Source organism: Apostichopus japonicus, chromosome 16 (genome assembly GCF_037975245.1).
Source record: "Apostichopus japonicus isolate 1M-3 chromosome 16, ASM3797524v1, whole genome shotgun sequence".
NCBI classification, from domain to species: Eukaryota; Metazoa; Echinodermata; class Holothuroidea; order Aspidochirotida; family Stichopodidae; genus Apostichopus; species Apostichopus japonicus.
In genome coordinates, this window is record NC_092576.1 from 7,748,412 (window position 1) to 7,776,155 (window position 27,744).

A 27,744-nucleotide genomic window follows, 5' to 3' on the forward strand; every position below is an offset into this window, starting at 1 on the left:
TACACGTTTCACGGTACTGTTTCGACACAAAGAAAAGCGTGTTGTCGGCTGGTGTTATATGTGTATACAGTAATGCTAATAGTTTCATAAACAAATCAACTACCAACGTTTTAATAGCATAGCGGTTAATTTGGTGTATAACAAACACCATGGCAACATTTGGACCAAGGCTTGAAATCGGTGAGTATTTTCTTCTGTTATTAAATATAAAAGAAAAGTATAAAAGTTCTTAAAATGGAAACGTGCTTTTACAAAGGTACTTTTCACGTTATAGGCCTAAATACCTACAACCTATGACCTGGGACTAGGTCAGTGACGTGCAATACCATTGCAATGGTGGAGGGTTGCAAATTCCAAATATCCAACCAAGGATCCAGAATTTTCTAAAGGATGGCGTGTGGGTTTAGGGTTGTTGAAACAGACTCCAATATAAGTGTGAAGGGTGGGGGTGGGGTGGGGGTGGGGTGTTAAGAGTATTGTGAGAAAATAAACTTAAAAGTTAAGATGCCAAATACGTATTCTGAGGCATATTTAGACACTATAAATTAGGTCTATAAGTAGGTCAAAACTCAACATTGTATAAGAACTTCTGAGTTTTATATTGAGGTTGAAAAGTGATCTGTGACGCCATTACACCCTTGGGTCCGCTTCTGTGGTCTTGCTGGGCCACCAATAGTGGTGTAGACTACCTTTTCCCCGACTGATTGTGAAATATTTCCACAGCTGAATCCCCTCTCCCCCCCCCCACACACACACACTCGTCAATGAATTAGAACTATAGGCCTAACAACCTACCAAATGATATGTTCTTTATCTTCATTAAATCTAGGCCCAGACTATCACACATAGGTATAAGAATTATTTGTAAGGAGGAAATCTGAGTACTCCATCATTATGAGAAATAAATATAACATACTTTTGGGAAGTTAATGGTATGGAGTACCACTTTGGAACCCTCCGCACCCCCACACCTCCCCCACCCACATTCATCAGATTCGTTTGTCCGTGTCTAAAACTTGCTATCGCTGCCGTTCTGTATCCTATACTCAACCTATACTCTATTATTAATGGCATCAGTAATAATTATGAATTATTTTTAATAAATTATGAAAATCTTTAGCCCAAGTTGATGTTATTGTTTAAGACATTTATTTACAGGTCCTACAAATCTTTTGGCTGATGATTTGACAGCTTCATCGTGAAATATTTAGAGAACAATAAAAGCACCGACGCATTCCCGATTTGTATTTATCTTTAGAATCAAAGATAATTATGGTAAAAATAATTTCAAGTTAGTAATTTTGGTTTTTGGTTTATAACAAAGAATACTCGAATTTTTAATGGGATGGTTAAAATATTCCATTGATTACAATGAACGAATGCCTCGCATTCAATTTTCAAATTTGCATCTTAAAATCTCTTCATCATTATAGATCACCTTATCGAACCCAATTCTCCTGCATCTGATCCTTCTATCGGTGGCTCCCGGTTAAGCCAGGCGAAACGGTTACCCGGACTCCTTTCCAAGCATCTTAAAGGTCTGCGATTGCCTTGCGTGACGGGCAAGCGACTGCGCAAGCTACGTAAACGCTTTCAGTGGAGATTGCAGAGAGGTGATATCTGCTGTGACGTCACTAAAGACAAAGACAATGACAAGTCGGAAGATGAAATTGGAAACGTTAGAGTCGAGATACAAAACCGGCCTTTAGGCGGTAGTTCTGATGACGTCAATGATTATGTCATCGGAGAGGAAGAATGTAGTGAAGTGCGATCTAATCTGGACAAGGTTAGCTGTAATGATCCATGTGGAACAACTGAAGTAAGTTATTTTACAGGCGTAAATAATATATACAAAAAAAAAAATTAATGGATTGTATATATATGTTTTAACAATTGATACGGGATCGAGCATGAAAAAAATCATATGCTGGAAGTAAACGTTATGGAACTAGAGATATTCTTGATCTATTTTCAAATGTGTATATGATGAGTTAATGCAAATAGAGCCGATCTCAACTATTTGACTTTTTATTGCCCCCAAAATTTAACACATTAAAATTTGGTAGCAATATTAAAATTGAAGTAATCTGATTCCGAACTTCTGCAGTGTTGATCTATATATTTTTTTTTGCCAGGCGTTGACTCTGTGGTACTTAATATATTAAATTATCAAATATGTCAGGAAAGCAACATGCGTTTGAAGTAGCTATTATGTAAAAACTGTGTATAATTTCTGGATACATTATGGATTCATGACTTTCTGTATGCTACGAACTGTTACGCGAATTAATGAATGCGCCTTATATTACTTTCTTGTTGTTTTTAGTTAGTTGTCGATAAACCTATATTAATGATCATCGAGAAATGTCGTTTATATGATTCATGTATTATTAAATGATCCTCCGACCAAACGTATACAGCACTTCCGGGCTGAACAAGTTCAACGTTCTGTAAACGTTTAACAGAAAGTTACGTGACGTAATTACGACAAAATTTTGTAGCCACCTGTGGATTTTTTTTTTAACGTTCTTAAAACGTTCCTTAGATAAATCCTTACGACTTAGTATCCGAATGACAATGAAAAAGCAACGTTGCAATGTATTTGTTTGCATGACGCTTTATAACAGTAAAACAGCATATTGCCTCAAAGCGTGGTTTAAACGTTATTGAATAAACATAAGTTACCAAGCATTAAAATGCATACCAGCCACGTATTGAAGGCGGCTACAGCACTAAACTGATCATAGCAATTGTCTTGTCCTCGTGTCTAGCAGAATTTCCATACTATAATAATGCATGCAGATATGTCACCATAACCTGCGCCCTTTCGACTGAAAAGGAAATGCTTCCAGTTTATAGCTTAATGGAACAAATACAATATTAATTAGTATTCTTAAAAACCATTAAATCGGGTGAAAATTGTGCCGTAAGGTATATACGCCATAAAAAAAAATGCCGAAGGGCAAACGTGTTGTACCAATAGAAAATTGAACTTCTCAAGGTAAGGCATATGTTGTTAAGCTAATACGCAGCATACTGATAATGTCAACTGCTGTTAAAAATAAAATATGAAGAAGGAATTTCACTACATATATACTTTAGAAAACTCATTGTATGGTACACTTAGTGGTTGCTTTTATACAGATGTACATGTAAAAATACCTACACAGGATTTTTTTCCCTTCATACTTGTTTGGAATTTTGTCAAAGTTTGTTTAACTTAATCCTCTTTCTCCTCCCTTCAACAGATGTCGGAGCACCAAAAATGGTATTTCAACCGACCGTCCATACCAGATACCCTTGAAAATGGATGGATATTCTCTAGGGACACATCACAGTATAGCTACAATCTCAATGGCGCCCTCAATATTAAATCAAGCATTATCAACCACGCCCTCCTTGGAATTACCTTCTATCAGTTTGGGCTACAAACGGGTAAGAAGTTTACAGGCGACGTTCCGGTTTCTACCGCACACATTCCTAATTGGCTTCGTGGTATGCTCTCAATGGGTAACAAACTTCAGGAGAAGTTCCTCGGAAGAAATACAGCGCCCTCATCTACTGACGAAGCTTTGGATATCCTGAAATTCACATGTGATCTGAAAAACTTTTCTTGGAGTCACGTGACTGAAGTAATAGAGTCGAAAAATACTCCCACTTTTGAGAACCATGTGTCGCTCGTGAACAGTGGGCATGGAGATGGCGCTATTCGTAATTACCTTCTGAAACTTGCTCCATCAAAGCACGAATCTCTTCTTTTCTGTCAGAAAGATAAATCTGTAGTTTTCCTTCCAACCGAAGATAATCAAATACTTCTGATTGACGCACACAGCCATACTCATATGAATGGTGGCGCTCTGATTCTAAGGAGTCAACAGAGGGCAGTGGACATCGATGACATGCTGATGGATTATTTTCATGATTGCGTTAGACCGAAGCCGACTACTACATTAGGCCAAGCGTTTATACTCTGCTGTCCACCTCACTATTCAGTTTGCGAGATTCCTGGTTAAGATGCCTGTGATTGACTTTTCTGATTAATAAGAACAACGGTGAATATGTTTCAATGATAACCAAAGACATGTAATGCTTCATGCAGTATTACGTATAACCATAATTCAACAAAAGGAATAATAAATACGAAGTTAAGAATTAATTATATTTTATCCCTTCTTCATATTTCCTTTCTTATTCTTCTTGTTATTATTCTATAGCTGTTTGACCAAGAATTGGTGTTTAAGCTGCTCATTCAACACGGAATTTTAGTTTGAGACTTCTCAAATTCGTTAAATTGTACATTTAATCTTAATATTTCAATTTCGCGCAAAACGTTAGAAATTTTTTAACTTTTCAAATTGGGTTACAAAATAACAGCTTTAAGACATCTCCTTCTCGTATTCCTCTGTTTAAATGATACAAAGCTAAGGCTCTTATAAGACTATCAACAACACGGCATACCATCACTCAAAAGGTAAATTTAATTTGGAATTAGTATCTATAATCAATAACTACGATCTCACTGACAATGTAATAATAGAAGATGTTGTCACTCCTGGTACAATGACGGTGATAACCAATCCTCAAAACCAATCAGGACCACAAATTCCAACACACCACACCCCATCCCACCCCACCCCCGCCACCTAACACTCATTATTTAGCCCATATTTCTGGAGATTATTGTTGCCCTCCCTCATCCTGAGGGCCTCCATCTCGTCAGTCCGGACTGTTTAAGGAACGATAACATTGTGTCCAAACTACGTCTGTGCCTCTTATGAACCGCAATTATCCACGCGGCCTTTTCCAGAAAACAGGAAACTTGATATAAATCGGTAGTGACGTCACTGCCTTCCCCACCTCTGTATGGTCAACCGATCCCTTTTACTCATCTTGGGTGATTTTTTTGTCTTCTAGAATTACACTCATAAAATCTTCCAAGGCTTCGCAAGGATTCACAATTTTGCTCACGGCATGCAACATCTATATTCAGAATGAATTCCTCCTACCAAAATGTTATAGTGTTATATAAAAAATAAAATGTCTTCAAATTTCCCTTGTTAGCAAGGCAACTTCATATACCCTTGTATGGATACTGTATTCTCTAACCCTCTATGTAACTTTCATTTCAAGAGATTATTTGAGTGACAGGAGCAAGGCTATGTAAACTTACTGTATAATCGCCTCAGAAAATCTGTTTGGTTCTAAGAGTGGTTGGACCGCTAGGAGAATGTGTTTAAAACGCTTGAATCTTTGCGTAGATCTTTCTATATATATATATATATATATATATATATATATATATATATTCCGGCCCGTGGTTCGAATCCCGGTGGAGGCTGAAAGTTTTTTCACTGTTCTTGATTTTCCAATTCATTACGATTTTCATTTATAAATATTCATTTGCCTTTGTCGTTTACCTCCATTGCATTAACATATATATATATATATATATATATATATATATATATATATATATATATATATATATATATATATATATATATATATATATATATATATACATACATACATATATATATATATATATATACATACATACATACATATATATATATATATATATATATATATACATATATATATATATGTGTATATATATATATATATATATATGTATATATATATATATATTTAATATACTATATATCACTATTATATAAATACTATAATTACTGTTGATTATAACTATTTTAATGTAATTAATTAAAACGCTTGAATCTTTGCGTAGATCTTTCTATATATATATATATATATATATATATATGTATATATGCATACGTATATATGTATACATATATATATATATATATATATATATATATATATATTTAATATACTATATATACTATATATCACTATTATATAAATACTATTATTACTGTTGATTATAACTATTTTAATGTAATTTAATTTCACCAGACACCTGCTGAGTACGAAACTCTATATAACGGTCAGAGGGGGAACGAATATTCCGTATTTCATGGCTATGCCTACGATGGGGTATGGGTGATGGCCAAGGCTCTCGACAAAGTCTTACGGACCTTGAAGGAAACCAACGATGAAGCCAGCTTCTGGAATTTCGACTATAAGAATAGGACGATTGCTAATTTACTTATTCAAGCCATGAATGAGACCAACTTCATGGGAGTGACCGGACCGGTTCAGTTTCGAGGGGGAGAGAGACTGGGCTGTACAATGCATAAACAGCTACAAGGTAAATGTTGATGATGACGATGAGATGATGAGGATGACAATGACGATGACGATGACGATGACGATGACGACGACGGTGACGGTGACGGTGGCGGTTGCGGTGGCCATGACGATGACGATGATGATGACGACGACGATGACGACGGCGACGGCGACGACGACGACGACGATGACGATGGTGACGATGACGATGATCATGATCACGATGATCATGATGATCATGATCATGATCATGATTTAATAACTATTTTATAGCCTAAATATGCATCGGAATGTACCTTGTAGTTATCATTAACACCCCCACACATCGCAACACTACCCCAGAGCCATCCTTTTTAAAGTTCTAGATCCACCTCTATCCTTGCTTGGCACAACCCACCCCACCCACCCACCCCCATCCCATTTATCAAAATGTATTTTGATCATTTAAAATTCACTCAATATGAGTGAATTTGATGAACAGTTATATCCCTAGAATGATATTAAACCATCTGGGTTTTTTTCTTCAAAAAAGATCCTCGCTCTGTTTGTTGTATTTTACCTGAGGGCATTTTCGAAAGACGGTTCAATTAGCTAATGATGACCATAATGTCGCTGTCACGGGTTTTGGTTTAAATATTTACATTGCTTCACATATAAAGGCTTTAATACCTTTAATACATGTGTGTGTATCACGAAAAAGTTAATGATATCGATCTGTTTGTGAGCAAGAACAAGGTTGAGTTTATTTCCAATGAAGTTATTATCTTTTAATTTCTTTTAAATGGAGACGACGCAAAATCGTACGGTATAAGGCAGTAAATACCCTAAGTGGTTTAAATTTTAATTAGTGTTTTTTTCTTTTCTTGGCTATGATGGTCAGGAAAACCCTACCTCTTAAATGATAATTGCATCCAGAATAAACCGAGTAAATAGTAAGATATTTTAAACCCACGAATGAATAGGCCTATTATTCAAATTTTCACATATTTTACAAAATGTATGCTATTTTGAAAAACGCACAGCAATTTCCATCGTTTTGATGTTATCATAATCCTCCTTTTATCGTGACATTGCAGCGTTTAGTCAAACCTTTAATCTAATTTTCTTCATCCTTTACTAAATCATTTTTGAAGGCGATCTGAAACATTGGTATAAGCTTGACGTTATAACAGACAGTTATTTTATCGTTTCTTTTACAGACCATGATGAAGTCAAAGTTGCCGAATATTATGCCGTAACAGACTCCCTGAATTTAACAGATGAATTCATATGGATAGGTAAGACATCGGTCAAATGACGGTTTGCCTATTGAACAATAGTACCAACTTTGACTGAAGAAATGATAAACGAAGTTGCATAGATTCGTTTATAAGCAATATGTCTATGGTGGATTTAAACAACTACGTATATATGGCAAGCCACATGTGCAATAATTCGATAAACCGAGTTTATCGCCGTTAAACTCGGTTTTCGATCGATAAACTCAGTTTATCGAATGGATAACCGTGTTTTTCGCGATAAATTCAGTTTATCGAGCGAAAAGCAGAGTTAACGGCGATAAACTCGGTTTATCGAATTATTGCACATGTGGCTTGCCATATACGTATCTTTATTAAACAGCAACACAGATTATGCACAATTCTCCCACTGTTCTTACACTGGCTCTTTAAGTCTGACATGAAAGTACACTAAATAAAACTATTCACAACTGTATGACGTGGCACGGACATAATATGTATATATATATATATATATATATATATATATATATATATATATATATATGCCATTGTAGTTATATCTTATAAATCCAGATAGTGGACATTATGTAGCCTAACACTGTGAATAAAAATAGGCCTACACCTACCACTTAGAGAGGACACGTGTTACTGTGTGAATGTCCATTCACAGCTAGCACACATATATATATAGTGGACACGTGTACTGCCAGTGCATGTTTTGTATGAACCGCGTGCACGTATAACTGATATATACGTTGGAATTGCTATCGACAGAACGTTATAAATTATATGGTCGAACTAGTGTGATACATTATAAGACGTAGCGCTTTACCTTACGATTACTCAACTCTGATAATAATCACATAAGTCCCAAGAAAGAGTAAAAAAAAAAATACAGAAACTAAATAAAGAAAGATAAACCCAACAAAGTAAAAATTGATAAAACAAGCGATATTCAACAGACAACGGTTTATAGCTCAGACGCGTATGAATATACAGGATAAAATCAATTGCTTGAAAGGTCGCTTTTCCTGTACACAAGATTAAATTAAGGAGGGCGTTAAAATGACCCTAAGAATTCTCAAGTGGTTAATATATTTCATATTAACGGTTTAAGTTACAATCAAACTTAGTAACCAGAGACAAAACAATATGTATTTTCGATTACAGACATGAGGCCCCCCCCCCCCCCCAAATCAGATATGCGTCAACAGGTTGACGTACACGTGAAGGAATCGCTCCAAGTGACACGTTCTTGAACGACAGATAACAACAAAAAAAAAATTAAAAAAAACTTGAGAACTGACGGTAGACTCTCACTTGGAGTAGGTAGTGGTTTATGGATGAATAGATTCTGATACAAAAAAAAAATGAAATGTAAATGAATATTTAGCACGTCTTTATAACCTAAGAAAGTCTCCTTTTTTCTCTTTTTCCAGTCGTATGTGGTGTTTTCTTTCTTAAAAGACAAAAAAAAAACTCGGTCACGTTTAAACTGTTCAGTCTACTGTAGTTTGACAAGTCCGGAAATACACTGGATAGGCATACTATCCTATCAAATAGTTCATACTGGTAACTAATGGTTGTAACACAATCTCCCTTCTTCCTAATAGCAACTCCTTGATGGACACAACACTTCAGGTGGTTTTATCTGCTGTTAAGAGTGTCACAGGTTTCTGATAAGTCTTCATCTGATTAAAAATAGGAAATGCTCCTTTTTGCTTTTCTTTTTTATTATGCGTACTTCGTTCATCAAGATCTTGTTATGCCTTGCTCGCATTTGATAATTCAAGGGAAGATCAGGATCTTGTATTTCCCTGGGAGGTAATACAAACTGATCCCCGGACGCTTTCCACACTTGAGGACGGGTGGGGCTCAACTTCGAACGCAGGAGAATAACGTATGCGCGAAAGAACACAATAATGTTGTTGTTTTTTGGCACAGCTAAAGCAGGTATATATAGTATGTCAGTAATCCCACTGTTAGACTCTCGCCCAATTTGTGTTTATCCGGAAGTGACGAGGGCAAGTATACGGAAAACTCGGTTCGCGTGGTCATCTCTCTAGCATTCACACTACAATCCTGATCGCCCTTGATAGGTCAGGATCATCCTCGAAAGTCCGATCACCGATGCCTGGTCTGATCCTGAGTACGCGGTCAGATCCTGAGTAGCCTACTCGGTCAGATCCTGACAGCGCGGTCTGATCCTGAGTTCACGGTCTGAGCCTTAGTGCGCGATCTGATCCTGAGTACGCGGTCTGATCCTGTCATCCTGAGTACGAGGTCTGTCCTGAGTACGCGGTCTGTTCCTGAGTACGCGGTCTGATCCTTAGTACGCGCGCGTTCACAATACGACGTTTGACGCGGTATCAAATCCATCTTACATTTTCAAATGTTAACAACTTTCTGGCTGGTTGCAATAATATAAATCCTTGTAAATCTTTTTTGCGATTTTACAGGCGATTTTTTTTTTTTGGTATGTTAAAGTTAAGGTAAAAGTTTGAAAATTTAAGGTCTTTTACCAAGACAACGCCTTCTCATGATGGAAGAAGGGTGTATGAAAGACAAAGGACCATTAAACAAAAGAAAAATACCTTGAAAGTGGGGTTATCCGATGCTGACTTCATATGGGTTTCCCCAGACCTGGTAAAACACCCTTCCGTGGTTAATTTACATTTGGCAGATTTTTCTATCTTCATCTTCGCGCTGATCGTATTTTTCTCCAAAAACGGGTTTTGATTCATAGATCTTCTAACCACCGGGTTTCCTTAACTAGGAGGTCCCCCACCCACCCCACCCCCGCTGTGGGAGAAGACGAGAGAGAACCAATTATTTTCTCCACTTAGCTGCAGATATTAGCGACAGTTTAGCCAGGGCAGATTCCTTAGTGACGTGAAAAGAATAAAATACAAAATAGGCCGGTCGTGGTAACCTCAACCGTCATGGCCAAATATATTTCAACACAATTAGACATTTAAGATTCATTTCCAGACTGACTAAACAAGCCGTTTTGGCGAGACGATAACTTAATAATATGAATGCAAAATCAGGATGGGGCTTAATGGAAACATTCGCTTCTTGCGTCAGATAACATTACGTTATAATTATGACATTGTCACCTCTTACTCTAGGTGTGTTTCAGCTCTAGGAATATTAAGTGGTGTTAAGTTCGCCTTACTGAAGTTTGTCGCGTGCAAGACAGTCCGTCCTTATCTTGCAACTGAAGCTGCTCAATTTTATAACAAGAATACAGGATCGTGGGTACGAGTAAAAGTAAAAAGGCTCTAAGCGCTGGTGCGAAAACTTAACCCTACACTAGTTTAGTTTAGAGACCCAAGAATCTGGAAGCCTTACACTATAGTAGCCTATTTGAGACCCTATCCGTGCTTAATCGTGGATGCAAACCGGCTTATATCAAGCCTTCTCTTTTCGATACGTGTTTAGAGGATAACCCGACAGGGGTGTGGCTCCCATTCCTGATCCCGGGACCGCCATTTCACGTCCCCATCTGACGGACGAGAGTGTATGCCCCAGCATCTGAACACTTTCTCAAATACTGAGGTAGACAAAGGCACCCCATTCGACATCACTCGTACTATCTGGTAGAGATTTCAAACATGAACGGAGTACACGTTCGATTGCAAATGTATGCAAGCGAGTACAGGTTAACTATCCTAAAAACGGATTAAGAGTACCGTCTCACAGCTAATAGTCTAAACTGCAACAACATAATCGTTTGTACTATTAAAGGTCCATTTGGCGTCCCATAGCTTTAACCATATCCAATACTTTCCTGTGGTAGTGAACGAACAAGCGTACAAGCATATAGTAAAACATGACAACAATCCAACGACAAAAATATGAGTAAAAATTGGTGAAAGTTTCAAAGTTTCATTTTAGACTTACAGCCAGCCGTTCATATAAACCTTATTTTATGACACATTATCGATAAAACGTTTCTTGATAACGTATATTATTCTTTATTTCTTAATATTAACTTATCACGACATTTTTTTCTTTCTATTTTTGTTCATCTCTCGTAGGTGGCCATGCTCCCAAGGATGAAATTGAGATGATTGTACGGTTCCAAACCGTGTCAAAGGTTACTTTTGTTCTCACTGCGTCCATAGCTTTTGCGGGGATTCTAATGGCAATCGGCTTTTTAACATTCAACATGAAACACAGGAATCAAAGGTAAAGCAAAACTTAGTGACTCCATAACCCCAGCCAACCTCCCCTACCTCCAAGCACCCACCCCCACCCAGCGCCTCATCATTCTAAAATGATTTTTTTTTTTATGAAAGTAAGGAATATTAATACCGCTCTTTGTACATTCAAAATTCTACCCAGTGACCTCTGCCGTCCTCTAATGTTTCGACAACAGCACCTCTCCCTTCTTCGCCTGCCCCCTCCCCCCATTGCTCCACAATTCGTTCCCTACTCCTCTTTTTGTTCCACGATTCCTATAAAATTGAGTACAACTCAAATCTCACTTGCTCGTCAAATTTCGTTCATATTTGATACCTTTTTTTTTTCATTTTCCAGATACATTAAAATGTCAAGTCCATTTCTTAATAACTTGATTATCCTTGGAGGTATCCTAACCTACTCCAGTGTCTTTCTTCTTGGTATGGATAGGGGTACCATGGGGTCCTCCGTTAGTCTGGCTAACATATGTAAGGTATGCTTACCGTCACTCTGTATAATTCTACTATTTTTTTCTACTTACTGTCATTATGTGACAATGACAGGCTGCATATCCAGTGAAGTGTCTTCGCATTTGATTTGTACCTGAATAGCCCTGCTGTGGTTATTATATTGCAGATATACTAGAATTCACACATGTCTGTCTAGTATAGCCCCCCCCCCTCCCCCCTCATTGAGTTGTACTACGCAATTTGGAAGTATATAGGTTACTAGACACTATTGTACAATATTTATTACTCATTCTCTCGCTTAAAGATTTACACTCGTATTAATAATAAAAGCAATAATCTAGTTGTACTCCAACTGATGTTGTTATAATGGTGCTGCAAGTCTGCAACTGAGCCACACTTGTATACATAATATTCATCATGTCAGAGGGGCGGGGGGGGGTGGTGTAAAACCACGTCGAATTATATAAACCTCTCGGTATTTAATGACAGTCCCTGATGTTTGATAAAGGGACCTTTATCTCATATTTTTCGTATTTTCTTCTCCTACGTTTCCTTTAACACAGGCACGTGCTTGGTGTATGTGCATTGGATTTACCTTATCGTTCGGGGCTATGTTCAGTAAAACATGGCGAGTACATAGGATCTTCACCAACATCAAAATGAAACGCAAAGTAAGTTGAACAGCAGGTACGGTACGTTTGGTACGACAATGTGCGTAAGCACGAAATGCGTAAATAATAGTCCAGAGGTGTTTTATTTTTTTTATTTTTTTTTATTTTTTTTGTGTGTGAAAACGAAAATTGATATAAATGTCGTAATGAGAGTTTCGATTAGTTTTAATATTCGCTCATTTTTTCAAATTTCCATTTTGTATTAAAGTTGAATGCATCATTAGGATAGGACTGAACTATGCAGTGTTTTTTCACATGTAGGGCTGACGACTTGATCAAGTCTAAGTATGACGTCATCGAGCCACATGTTCTTCAGTTCCTTATTTTATTTTCTATATTTTTGGCGATGTTTTATTTTCAATAATGGAGTTGGGATTTGTTCATTCTGAATCTAAAAAAAAAAATAGACGCTGGTTACATGATCTAATGATGACAAAACTGTTAATATTTCATCTGGAAAATATGAGGCAAGAAAGAAAAACCAAGATAAAGTGAAAGGTTTAAAAAAAATAAAGTTAAATGTTTAAGATCCTAGCGATAATTATGATATCATAGATTTCAAAATTAACAGCTCAAAAACACAGCTTTTAAACTGAGATATATCCGAAAAGGAACAAGACTTTTCTTTACAGTTATTTTGGGAATTTGTTCTTCTCTGTCATTAGACAGAAAAACAAAAAAACTGAACATAGTGGTTGAATTTGGGTCCACTTTAAAAGAAAGCAAGATTTTTAACCATTGAAACGAGTAACGATTTTTGCTAAATGCTTTGTTAACATCTCAAATTTCACATCACAAAAATCTGATATGTTTCTAATTACTGTTTGGTCGCTTGTTAAGAGTTGACTGGATGGTCTTATTGACAATCCCGGAAATCCATGCCATTTGGATCTGGAGAACTTCCGGTTTTAATTTACAAACTGAGAAACTTCTCAAAATAACAACAACGATATTGAAATTCTTATAGTTCAAATGTATTTTTTTCTTTGCGCCATAATGTATCCATATTTTCGAGTCATTCTTTTAGCACTGATATATATATATATATATATATATATATATATATATATATATATATATATATATATGTATATATATATATATATATATATATATATATGTATATATATATATATATGTATATATATATATATGTATATATATATGCAAGAGTTGCATACATTATTTGTTATGCTTTTGGGGGGTTATTTCAAAGTATTGTCTCAGTGTACCTTCATATATGTTAACATGTTCATTTCTGCTCAGAATCATAAGCTTTCTCCATTTCCCAGCTTGCTCTTTGCAACGCATCATGTATCATATTTCTCTCCTTTCTGATTCTGTTTTCCTGTTCATAAAAGTAGCAATCTTGAATAGCAATCGGCAGCTCCACGGTATAACGAAGCAACTAGAAAAACTTATGGGAATATTTTTCGTCAATATATACATATGTTAGTGTAAATCGTGAGAAGTCTATACTAATAATTACTTTATGACATGTTGTCAAGATAAATTTTAATGCAAAAAACAAAAAAAAACAAAAAACACAGCTATTTGACAACCTATGACAAGATTTCACGTCAGCTTAGAACTGATCTACTCGAGGGAACGGCATAATATTTGACATGTTGTCAAGCTTAGTATTAAAAGGAGCAACTCGTCAAGTTTATATAAAATTTATATACATTCCCGAAAGTCAGCAACACGATAAAGAATATATTACTTTGTTTGAATGTTTTGTTAACACCGTTAGCCTGTATCCCATCAGAAACAAGCGTAATACTGTCCAATGGGACCTAACCGGTGTATTGACATGTATACTCTTGATTATTTGTCATACATATTCGGAACTCAATCGTTGATTTCCTATTTTTTTTTTTACTAAAATTATCATCAATAAGGATTTTATCCCTTGAGTTGAGAAAAAAAACTTCGTACTATCGAAGTGCTAATGTCAAACTTGTTGTTTCTTCCTAAACTTAACAAAATATCAAAAGGTCACCACTGTCCATTTTGAGTGATGACATTGCTCTGTATTGCTCTGTATTATTATGATTCCACGCATGCGTGATCACGTGTTTTAATTCCGTGACGAATGAACCATTAAATGTTTCTGTTGTCATCGCAAAGTTAATTACCGTGTCGTTACCTAGCGCAACATCTTATGATAAAAGCGACATTTGTTGTTGTTGTTTTATTGATGTTTGGCTTTGTGTTTGTCACGTGTATGTTTGTATATCATTAGCCTGTGCGTGCATGAATAATTAATCAACGTTGCGCGAAGGTCGCAGCTAATGTATCACGCTATAGCGCGTAAATTGTACTTTTCCACTGGAAAAGAACAAAGATATCGGTTTAAAGTAGGTTAATAATAACTCTTATTCCCATTTTTAAATGATTTGAAATCCCGGTAACTGTAATAAGTCTTGAATATATATATATATATATATATATATATATATATGAATAATTAATCAACGTTGCGCGAAGGTCGCAGCTAATGTATCACGCTATATATATATATATTATATATATATATATATCTATATATATATATATATATATATATATATCTATATCTATATCTATATATATATATATATATATATATATATATATATATAAATATATAGCGTGATACATTAGCTGCGACCTTCGCGCAACGTTGATTAATTATTCATATATATATATATATATATATATATATATATATATATATATATATATATATTCAAGACTTATTACAGTTACCGGGATTTCAAATCATTTAAAAACGGGAATAAGAGTTATTATTAAGCTACTTTAAAGCGATATCTTCTGCTTGGCATGTAGCTAAGGCGTTCATCCAATCGCATTTTGAGGAGAACTAACCCATCCTGTCGCTTTAACCGATCATGCATGCGCTTGCTAACCCATTCTCTGTAACGGACACCGTTCTTTCTATTCATACGACTTTCTCTGTAAAGCAGGTTATAAAGGATCACCAGCTGTTCGCCATCGTCGGGGTCTTATTGGTTGTTGATCTGGTTATCCTGGTCACGTGGGAGATAGTCGACTCTCTACATGATGATGTGAAAGAGGTATACAAGGAGGTGAGTCACATCAATTAGTAGTTTATGAATTATTATTGTTATTATAATGTTGCGTATTTCTTTAAACAGTATAAAATTACTTTATCTCCCCCTCTTGCCTCTCTTCTCTGCACTAAGAATGGTGGATCAGGAGGGACAAGTGATTAAGTTGACCCGGAAGTGAGTCAGCAGGAGGAGAGTGATATGATGAGGGGAGGGGGGGGGGCTAAAACTCTACTCACTTTGACAGTTTAGGTAGATGTGATTTGACCTGGAAGTGAGTCAAGAGAGGGGGGTATTGTTAAACTCTTTGTTAGGCTAGGTAGATAGAGAAAGTGTATTATTTGAGAGGAGTGATGTAAGTATCATCGTTCATAAAAAACTCCAACCAGTAAAATGTTGAGGACTTGTCGATCTGTGTGAACGATCATGTAATGTGTAGTTATTGTATCTATTCTTCACAATATGACAATAGTCATATTGTATTACACTTTTAATCAAACCACCGTGACGTAATGATCACGTAGGGGCACAGTCTCGATATATGAGGACTGTGGTGTTTCAGTTCGTTATATGTTTCGATGTCTGTACCTAGGCTCTGTCCTGTGTGAGTATATGCATCACGTGAAAAAATCTGTTCAAGAATTGCACTACTGTGTCTAGCTTTATCGTGCTAACGATCTTATGGTCACTGTTCTGAGGTAAGGTTTTCTGCCATCCAGAATAAGGCCACGTTAGTTATCATGAATGACACAAATTTTGCTGTTGGTTAAGTGACCATTGATGAAATATATACCAGTTGGTTGTTCTTGTAGCTACGATCCACTGGTATGTGTTTCACAGACCAAATATGTTTTATGAGATGGGCAGCGGTACTTAAGTGTGGGAGGTGTATATAGGGGGGTGGGTTATAGTGAAGAACAAGATTCGAGGCAGTGACCAAAGGATTTCCAGCACTTTGGTTCACCAACTACGTAAACTTTTCACTTCCTTTCTCAAGATATTAAATTCCTTGAATAGAGTTATATTGGTAGAAATTGGAATTTAATATATTTCCCACTTTTAATAGAAATTTCAAATATACCGCATCTTTGGGAATTGTAATTTTCTTCTTCTTCAGACTTCTGACCAACCAGAGGAGATGGACGTTCTTTACATATACAAGTTAGCAGTCTGTGAGAGTCGCAACACAATGATTTGGTTGGCTATTATTTACGCATACAAAGGTGTCTTATTAGTAAGTATATACTGGCATCGTTATCAACAGTACGCACACTTGTGTACTATTGTGCGCATTACCTGTCTTCTCCATATATGGAAGTATCACCAAATACTCTCGGGTAAAAAGAACGATAAAACAAACATAAAACAGTTGAACAATTATCTATTTGTTCACTGTGATCAATGTATCATAATTTTGACAATTCAACTCTTAATTTATCGTTGACTTGTTTATTTGAGGCGTAATGTCAAACACAGAGTAAAAAAATTGTTGGATGCATGCGTACTTATTTAGTGTTGGGGAAAGAACATTCCCAACAGTTTGCGATGTGGACTAGCGTGGCTAAAAGTTCAAGTATACCGCCCTCTTTATTTCTGCCTAGATTACATACTATGCTTATAATGTGTGTTATGCTAACAGGCATTACACTTTCTAAGTACACACACAGTTGCTTCCAAGTGATCACGTGTCGCTCTACCTCTTTCATTGCAGATATTTGGTCTATTTTTAGCCTGGGAAACCAGACACGTGAGCATCCCGGCTCTGAACGACAGTAAATACATCGGCATGAGTGTGTACAACGTCACCATTATGTGCTGTCTTGGTGTGGCGCTCTCATTCGTTATACAAGACAACCCAGCTGCATCCCACGGGCTCATCTCTGTATTTATTTTATTCTGTGCAACCATTACCCTTAGCTTGGTTTTCGTTCCAAAGGTATGACATCAGATGACATAATTATTGTTATCTTTTTTATGGTATTTTTTCGTAATTTATGATCGTAATCAGATCAACGTTTTCTTTAAACGCCTCTCTTACCTGTCTACACACCACGTATGCACTCGTATCTATTTTAACCTACCTATACTGATTAGATGTTAGCACGCCCCTCCGTACTGTCCCATATCACCTTACTGATCAATGCTAGCACGCACCCTTCCCATCTCCCACCGACCCATATCACCCTTATTGATCGCATGCTAGCACGCCCCCCTCCCATTCCCCACTGACCCATATTCCTCTTACTGATCAGATGTTAGCACTTCCCTCCCGTACTGACACATATACCCATTACTGATGAAATTTTAGCACGCCCCTCCCACCCCCCACATCCACGCCCATCTCGTACTGTCCCATATACCCCTTACTGATCAATGCTAGCACGCACCCCTCTCATCCCGTACTGACCCATATCACCATTATTGATCAAATGTTAGCACGCCCCTCCCTTCCCCTACCTCCATTTTACTGATCAGATGTTAGCACGCCCCTCCGTACTGTCCCATATCCCCTTACTGATCAATGCTAGCACGCACCCCTCCCATCCCACACTGACCCATATCACCATTATTGATCAAATGTTAGCACGCCCCTCCCTTCCCCTACCTCCATTTTACTGATCAGATGTTAGCACGCCCATCTCGTACTGTCCCATATACCCCTTACTGATCAATGCTAGCACGCACCCCTCTCATCCCGTACTGACCCATATCACCATTATTGATCAAATGTTAGCACGCCCCTCCCTTCCCCTACCTCCATTTTACTGATCAGATGTTAGCACGCCCCTCCGTACTGTCCCATATCCCCTTACTGATCAATGCTAGCACGCACCCCTCCCATCCCACACTGACCCATATCACCATTATTGATCAAATGTTAGCACGCCCCTCCCTTCCCCTACCTCCATTTTACTGATCAGATGTTAGCACGCCCATCTCGTACTGTCCCATATACCCCTTACTGATCAATGCTAGCACGCACCCCTCTCATCCCGTACTGACCCATATCACCATTATTGATCAAATGTTAGCACGCCCCTCCCTTCCCCTACCTCCATTTTACTGATCAGATGTTAGCACGCCCCTCCGTACTGTCCCATATCCCCTTACTGATCAATGCTAGCACGCACCCCTCCCATCCCACACTGACCCATATCACCATTATTGATCAAATGTTAGCACGCCCCTCCCTTCCCCTACCTCCATTTTACTGATCAGATGTTAGCACGCCCCTCCGTACTGTCCCATATCCCCTTACTGATCAATGCTAGCACGCACCCCTCCCATCCCACACTGACCCAAATCACCCTTACTGGTCGCATGCTAGCACTTCCCCTCCCATTCCCCACTGACCCATTTCCCTCTTACTGATCAGATGTTAGCACGCCCCTCCGATTTTATATCTTTCCGAATCTAGCTAGTGTTTTTCCGTGGCTTGAATTCTTTGGAGGCCACTGGCCTGCTTATTAGCACAATAAAATGTTCAGTCGTGGGTACCTTTTGTTATATTCAACCATAATGGCCTAATTTATTGTCTAAAGATGTCTCAGAATGCCACATTTACACTATTTGACGTCTAAAATTCCGGGTGAGTGCCTCTCCATGACCCCCCCCCCCCCGCCATCTGGGTTACGCCCCTATATTGTCAAATTCTTAATCCGACATCTAGTCCTTAATCTTGCCCCTTCTTAAATCAGTCGGAGCTAAATAAAAAAGAAGAGTTGCCCCACCTCCCTCGACCACACACCTTTGAAGTCCCATATACACACCACTGTAAGATTCTCTATCAAGTTTTCATAACTTGTTGCAAGCAATTCTCCTTCATGTTCCTTTTCCGCTTAATGACCCCCCCCTCCCTCCCCCTCCCCAGCCCACATTGTGCTGCTTAGGTTTGGTGTGGAGACAGGTAAGCATCCTTGTTTTGTAAATACCAAAAAGCCAGACAAGTATCGGTCCTTTCAAAATTCCATTTCACCAACGAATTAGTTTCATTACAGTATAGATGGCGCTATACATCAATATATTACTAAGTACTATGCCATTACCGACTTGTTAGTCACCGAAAACATGATCCTACACTTGTTCGGTATATCATGGAGGTTCTGTTTTTACCTCCATGGGTATATGTAATGAGTAATGCAGTTAAAAGTTTCAATCCTCTTGTGGATGTTCTCGTGAGTTGACTTAAAATTACAGAAAAAGGACCCGGATTATAGGGTACCGTAGGCCTACATCTATAGCTAGCATTGTGTGCTTGTGTGTGTTTTAGGAACATGTTAATATGGTCACCCACCGTCAATACAGACAATATTTCCCTTTAAACTTTTGTTCATATTATTATATTATTATTATTATATTTCCCAACAGGTTATTGAGCTACGGATAAACCCCCATGCTAATGAAAGGATCAGGGTTGTAGGAGGGTTGGATAAGGCTCGCTCAACCCCTGGGAATGCCGCGAGTATAACTTCCAGCGCAAAGGTTAGGATTATAGCCGAAGAAAACTCAGACCTGAGGAAAAAACTTGTCGAGGTAAGAATATTATATGATTTATACTTGATATTGTTAATTCTCCGTTAGTGTAACTTATTGATCACTTCTATTATCCTTTCTTGTCGTTTTGTGGTCTTCTGTTTGGTATCGTGTCGCTTGTAGTGGACGCTTTGCTTGGTGTCAGACAATATGGTACGATCGCGATCACCAACCACGGAAAGTTAAGGTTTACTTTTTAGAAGAAAAGGTGATAAACCATAAACCGTACCATATGCTTCTATTGTGTCAAACGACTATGGCAAGCCAAGTGGGACAAACACCGCATAATTTATCTGCGTATTAATTCGAATATATACGCGTAAATATTATTAACCAATCGTAAGGCTTAAATATATATCCGCGTATTAATTCGAACACATATGAGGATTAATTCGAACACATGTGAAGGTTAAGTCGAATATATATACACGTATTAAGTCATGCTGTTGTCTAGATCAAGTACGGTACGTTTGGGCCTGGGTGTACTTCAATAGATACTAACTTTACAAGTGCTCACTTATTGCACTGGTGAGGCTACAGTGTGGATGAAAGCTATGATAAGACATGTCCGTTATTGTCTGATTTAACACGCGTATATGTTCCAATTAATACGCGTATATATTATGCGGTGTTTGTCCCATATGGCTTGCCATAAACGACGCGCGTAAACAACAGCGGAAGTTGAAGGACCCCCCACGCTGCCACATCATTTAACACCGAGCGCGGGTATGACCCTCCCTCGATACTAGTATATATAGCGTACAAATCGCGGGGTCTGATACGCGTTTACATCATAAATCGAACCCCGATCGCGAGGTTCAACCCCGTTCGCGGTAGTAACGTTTGAAGGGTCTCTATATATGATAACAGACAATCTCTAGTAAACAATTAGATATAATTGTCACCTGTGGAATAGTATGATGTAGTTTAGTTAATTCTCCTTTACAACTTTGATACTTCAACAATAGTATCAAATAACAGTAATGATTTGTTCGATTTGAGCTTCCTCTGACAACTGAAACCTAACGACCATATGTTTTGTTAAAGATTGAGAACAATGCTTATTGAAGTGTTTTACATCGGTTTTCCGAGTACTGAATTATATCCGGATCCCGGAAATAATATATCGAATATGACTTCAACTGATCGCAACCTTCCTCACTCATTTCCACATTGCTTTCGCATGCGCAAGCAATGAGACCACAAATGTATAATATTAAAACAAAACAAAAGAAGAACACATTGCAGTATAGTCAATCATGTGAAAGTTAACATGATAATAATGAGCCAAACGTCTTTAAAATCCCACAAGCCAATATTATGTACTTCTTTTGAAATGGTATATCTGGATCTGAGCAACTGTTTGTTAATTTTCTGTGAAGGTTTTAAAAATGTAATTATGGTTAATTTCTGCAAATAAATGCAAACATCGAATTCTTAATTTATTAATTACTGTTAACACAAGAAAGGCCTTAGCGGTCGCCCACCCCCCCCCCTCCAAACCCCCTCTCATTTGAGTACCCCGAAAAATAAAATTTGATTAGAAGCAGGAAATATCATTAAAGCCCTCTTTTCAGGTTGAAGGAAGCTAAGCGACCCTTCACAATCATTCCCCTGAAAGTTCGTCTGCTACGTAATACAATGCTCTTATTATTGTTTATATCCTGCGAAGTGGGAGGCATTTTGGACAAAAAATGTCTCTTTACAGCATGGCACTCCGTTAGATGTTAAAATGCTCCCTTTATCAGAAATACCCCTTTTAAATTATGCTCCCCCCCCCCCCCCCCAGGCTACGACAATACGAGTTCTCTGAAGCCGGACATGACACACTACAGTATAGAAAAAAAGTGTCCCAACTGCGTGTTTCTATATGCATATTCATGCATATTCATCAGTCCTATTTTAATTTCTTTTCACAGAGCGATAAGAAGATCAAGGAGCTGGAAGATGAGTTATATAGAATAGCTCCAGAGGAAGCACCTTTACTATTAAAACTTGATTCAGACTCAGACATACCCTCAATGTCACCTTCCAAGAGTAACGGTAAGACCACTTCTCACCCCTCCCCTCCATTTCCCTCCCCCTCCCTTTCTCCCTCCCTCTTCCTCTCTCTCCCTCTCCCATCCTTTCCATTTCCATTATACTATACTCCAATATTCATCTCTTCATTACAAGTCTAGTCGATATGTTGTGCTGCGACAGCCAATTACCCACAACCCTCTGATAGATATATCCACCACATGAAATGTTCTGGCTTGTGAGAGGTGTATGTGTAGGTAAGTGTGTTCTCTTCTTCACGGTAATGCAGTTTCTATAGGATATGCGGCAGTCAATTATCCACCACCCCTCATGGATATATCCACCATATGATATGTTCTTGCTAGTGATGGGTATATGTGTAGGGAAGTGTGTTCTTTTCTTCACGGCAATGTACTTTACATGGATATAAGGCAGTCAATTACCCACCACCCGTCATGGATATATCCACCATATGATATGTTCTTGCTAGTGATGGGTATATGTGTAGGGAAGTGTGTTCTTTTGTTCACGGTAATGAACTTTCTATAGGATACCTTTGCAATTTTACCACGCTAGATGCATATATTCAAGTAATTGTAAATACAATATTGCCATTTTTGCCATTACCAAAATTGCATGATCACTACTGATTGAAGAAGAAACTGCTTTTAAAAGCAAATAACGGAGGCAAAATTGAAATTTTAATACTTTTAGAAAAATAGATCAGCCAGAAGCAATTCTAAAAAGCATTGAATTAATGGCCGTCAAATGAAGGGACGAATGACATCTATTGAAGTATAGGGAGAACATGTAGATGGACTTCTCAGACGTCATCTGTTGCATATGCATATATGAATATGTATATCCATGACCTAGATGCCTCTTCTGTCAAACATAGCGAGAACCTTGACGCAGTTTCCCGTTCCCTCCTTCTTTGGCTGTCATAAACTAACGACCGCAGATGGCAAATTCCTTCATAATGTTACGGATAAAATATTAAAGTGCCTCTCATATGGTATTTACACACTTAAAACATTTCGCTTTCCTTTCATTATGTTCTGAAATGGCAAAATATTTTGTTTGACTTAAATACTATCAGAATAGCCTAGATGTCGTTTATTAATATGCCTGTTTTATATTTTTTGGGATAGGCTAAAAAAACGCATATAGAAATTACGTCACAATAGTTGAAGACCTCCTATTGTTCATCGTGGTATGAATTACAGTGTACAATAGAGCAGACGACATCCTTTTTAAACCAATCATACATCTCGTCTGGAAAGACACCTGTTCGCGCACAATTTATTTTAAGAAATTCAAAAGTGTTAGATTTGACGCTGATTCCCGAATAATTTGAGTTTCGAAATTTGTCAGGATTAATTTAGAGTCTTTAGAATTCAGAGAATCGATGACATTAAAGGATTCGATTGGGACTCATTATTTTGTTTTTCCTTTTTATTTTGATTGTATTCAGGTGGAACTAAACGGATAAATCTGTCTCCAAATTCAGTTTATTATCAACCAAGTAACACCAGTAACCCCTCAAGTCAGGTAGAAACGAAAGTACCTAATATATCGGACGAGGAGGAACCATCAAAGGAACTATACGAAAACTACGGTGGCGTATGGATCGGGCCCCCGGGTGCTGAAGATAACCCGGATGCTGAACTAATACCTTATGAATATCCATACGATTTAAATCAGAACGGATCTTTTCAAGACAGTGTAGCAGAGGTGCATAGAACATATGATGACACTGTACCTCTTAAAACGCCGGATAATTCTCCAGTCCGCGGTTGTGCTATTACAAATAATATCCCTCAATCCCCATATGAAATGCCTGCATTTTTAATTGACTATACCAAATGACAGTTTCGATTAGGTTAATTTGTTATGATTTACAACTACAATTTTTATTATTAATTGTTGCAATAAGTGAGCACATGAATCAACTCATGTGCTGTAATCAACTGGAATATCCAGCATGGATGACTCATGAATAATGTTCCAGTGACGTCACTATCATTCTATCGTCTACCAGCAAATGTAACTGACCAGCCGGGACTTTACCAATCTCTATACGAACCAATACGTTGAAAGATGCTACTTCACTGGCAGTGTTATGAATTAAATGCTGAGAAGAGGCAAATCATTACTTGATTAAATTTTTGATTATGATTCACACTGTTTACGTTGCATGTGGTACGTATCCGCAACTTGTACACTAAACATATTCATAGAAGTATGATCCACATTATACACAATGAAGTACGGTAAATATATATATATACAGTACATTCGCAACATGTTCACCTAAGTATCCGACGTCCGCAACATGTACATTTAAGTGTCCATGTAGGTACATCCGCAACATATACACTTAAGTATCCAAGAAGGTTCTTCCGCAACATGTGCATTAAGTATCTATTGATGTAAACTTATCCAGGTAGGTATATATCCACTGCATCTAGGCTACACTTAAATATCCATGCAGATACATTAGTAAGATGTACACTTAAGTATCCATACAAGTACATCCGCAACATATACACTTGAGTATGCAGGCAGGTACTTCCGCAATATGTGCGCTTACCATGCAGGTACATCCATAACATATTCGCTTTAGTTACCACGCAGGTACATCCGCAACATACATACTTAAGTATGCACACAGGTACATCCGCAACATATACACTTAAGTAACCATGTAGGGACATCCGCAACATACATACTTAAGAATGCACGCAGGTAAATCCGCAACATATACACTTAAGTACCCACGCAGGTACATCCGCAACTATAATACTTAAGTTTGTACGCAGGTAAATCCGCAACATATACACTTAAGTTACCATGTAGGTACATCGCAACATACACACATAATTATCCATGCAGGTATACATCCGCAACATACACACTTAAGTATACATACAGGTACAACCGCAACATATATACTTAAGTATCTATGCAGGTACATCCGCAACATATACATTTAAATAATCATTCGTCTCGTGCGTCATACACAATCGACTGAGCTTATTGTGCAGTTGCAGTTTCGATGAAAGGGGACTGTATAGTTGAGAGAGGATCGAGTTATTTGGTTCCTATACCCTGGCTTTATCTTGGAGGAATTGACCAAAATAAAATCCCCGACACAATCATAACGTTCTTATTGTTGATCTACGACGATTGTGCATTAAGAAAGATCGGAGATCAAACTAAAACAAAAAATTACTTGTAACAATATAACTGTTATATTAGTTTTGTTATCTTATCATCTAACAGACCTTTTTTTTCAACTTTTTGTAAACAACAAATGTCGAAATAAAAAAATCATAACCTGTCCGGCGAATGGCACATATTATTAATATAAAAATGACAATATTATGAAATGAATCAGATTTTTCTGGATGATGTCATATTTAGACTTGATAAAGTCTTTGCCCCGATGTGGAAAGAAACAGGGAAGTTGTTCGTGACAGTTATCTCTATCACATTGAAAAACAATGATGGCTGGGTTTGTGTCTCATTTAATGTTTGTATGCCAGACTATGTATTTCAGCAGTTTTCAATGACGAGCGGTTTGCTGTTTGGTTTCTCCGAAAGTGTAATTGTTGCTAAATGACAAAAGACATTTTCAAAAGGTTTGTATTTTACAGATCATTGTTTTATTCTTTGTTTTTTTTTTGGGGGGGGGGGGGTAGTTGAGGAGGGTGGATGGTGAGGGAGATGGGAGGGGGGCTCATACCATCCTTGAATTAAACTACTTATATGGTCAGGCTAGAATGTTGTTTGGTTAAATAGCGTAATGTCCTATATGTACATTTTTATTGAAATTCTTTTCATATCATCAGCGGGTGAAAGTTCGCACAAAATTTATGTTTGTTTTTTTTTATTTTCATGTTTCCTTTTTTTGGTCGTTATTTTAGGAATATATAAAACAAGGTAATGTAGTTCATTTTTGTTTTTTTATTTGTCGTGCTATTTGTTACAATTTCAGAAAGCACAAATGCAATAATTTTATTTTATACCCAATGATAAGTTTTCCATTTTTTTCTTCATTTGAACTAAATATCAATCAGCTTTGTTTGTGTTGCAATTTATAGAAATTACAGATTGTTTTTAAAGGTTTGTTAAATATTCCATGTGGAGTAACCAAGGTGTGTGTGAATACAGGGTTGCTTTTTTCACAGTTGATCTTTGTCGCCGATTCTAATTGTAAATACGAACGACTAGACATAATCTATTACGTTTTTATCGCGTAAAAACCACTGCTTAGTTAAGTCAAATTCGGTAACGCAGATATAATGCATGTTACTAATTTAAGAGAATAATTATGCAATATTTGTTTACCGAGAACCCATGTATTTGGATGATTTTGGGGGTTATGAACAGAAGCGATGAAAGAGAGTTCAATTCAGGGAGGGAGGGAGGGAGGGGGGAGGTGGAGTGGTGGGCATGACTTCAAAGAGCAGTAGGAAATGTGGCATTCAGGGAGCAAATTCCACAATAACTTTACAACGTACTGACAAAAGGGATACTCCTTGCATTTTGTATCACAATTTTCAGTATTTTAATGTTTTTCCATCAAAGCAACATTTAAGTTTAGAAAAATATCATATAAACTAGAATCTTACTAATTGTAGCTTTTTCATAACGTTTTATCAAAAGGGTACTTCTCGTTTACATAAAAAGGGAGAACTTCTAATTTATAAAATTTGGCACTTTCGGGGCACTTTCGGGGCACTTCGTTTCAAATTTGCCTCTCCCCTTACGGTACTCAAGCTACCAGGTTCGGGGCTTTGCAATATTACATTATTTAAAGAGAAAATTTAGTTCCGCAATCGAGTAGTAACTATGTTTATACAACCCTCTGCACAAATTAACCAAAACATTATTTAATATTTTACTAACTACGTATTTCCGAGAAATTTATTACTGCTTGTTGTTGTAATTGTTGGTTTTTGTATGAGAATTAACCTATATATGTATATACGTATGTTAATAAATATTAAAGGAAAAATGTATATATATTTAAACAAAAGATTACCTACTAATGAATAAATTAACAATGGAATTTGTTGTGCTTCATTACGATTTCAAAATCTTTAATTGTCTTTTGAAGGTAAACATCCCGTTCCCATGACAAACCAAAAATTTGACCTTCAAGATATCCTACGAACGTTTTATTTACGGGTTTGTGAAATATGTGGAAACGGTAATTGTCAGGGTTGTTTCATTTTGCAATTATGAAGTGTGCTTAGGAAAACAATCACTTTCATATGGTTACTCTTTTTACGTTATGGTGATTCTATTTTCAAGAATATTCGAA

The 27,744-nt window shown here is 37.2% G+C and overlaps 2 protein-coding genes across 8 annotated transcripts in view; both read left to right on the top strand.

The window, feature by feature from the left end:
• LOC139983565 (gamma-aminobutyric acid type B receptor subunit 2-like) overlaps positions 1-26,100 on the top strand; it is a 204,768-nt gene extending 178,668 nt beyond the window's left edge. For 5 of the 7 annotated variants that reach the window (XM_071997202.1, XM_071997204.1, XM_071997206.1 and 2 more), the window contains 11 exons: positions 5,941-6,235; positions 7,416-7,493; positions 11,501-11,651; positions 12,003-12,138; positions 12,679-12,786; positions 15,753-15,878; positions 16,978-17,094; positions 17,572-17,796; positions 20,229-20,393; positions 22,313-22,436; positions 23,887-26,100. In XM_071997202.1, the coding sequence (XP_071853303.1) occupies positions 5,941-6,235; positions 7,416-7,493; positions 11,501-11,651; positions 12,003-12,138; positions 12,679-12,786; positions 15,753-15,878; positions 16,978-17,094; positions 17,572-17,796; positions 20,229-20,393; positions 22,313-22,436; positions 23,887-24,281 (1,920 nt within the window). In that variant the 3' untranslated portion in view covers positions 24,282-26,100. The remainder of the gene's footprint in view (positions 1-5,940; positions 6,236-7,415; positions 7,494-11,500; positions 11,652-12,002; positions 12,139-12,678; positions 12,787-15,752; positions 15,879-16,977; positions 17,095-17,571; positions 17,797-20,228; positions 20,394-22,312; positions 22,437-23,886) is intronic. The other 2 variants (XM_071997203.1, XM_071997208.1) reach the window with 1 other exon arrangement.
• On the top strand, positions 68-4,166 carry LOC139983566 (uncharacterized). The gene is made up of 3 exons (XM_071997210.1): positions 68-180; positions 1,434-1,819; positions 3,249-4,166. The coding sequence occupies exons 1-3, from the start codon at positions 150-152 to the stop codon at positions 4,011-4,013; spliced, it is 1,182 nt and encodes a 393-aa protein (XP_071853311.1). The 5' UTR covers positions 68-149; the 3' UTR covers positions 4,014-4,166.
• Positions 26,101-27,744: the final 1,644 nt, after the last annotated feature.

Bases quoted from the DNA above. Each gene is read 5' to 3' on its own strand.
- LOC139983566 (XM_071997210.1), top strand. From the start codon at position 150: ATGGCAACATTTGGACCAAGGCTTGAAATCG. The intron at 181-1,433 runs GTGAGTATTTTC...TCATCATTATAG, and splicing joins TGGACCAAGGCTTGAAATCG to ATCACCTTATCGAACCCAAT. The intron at 1,820-3,248 runs GTAAGTTATTTT...TCCCTTCAACAG, and splicing joins ATCCATGTGGAACAACTGAA to ATGTCGGAGCACCAAAAATG.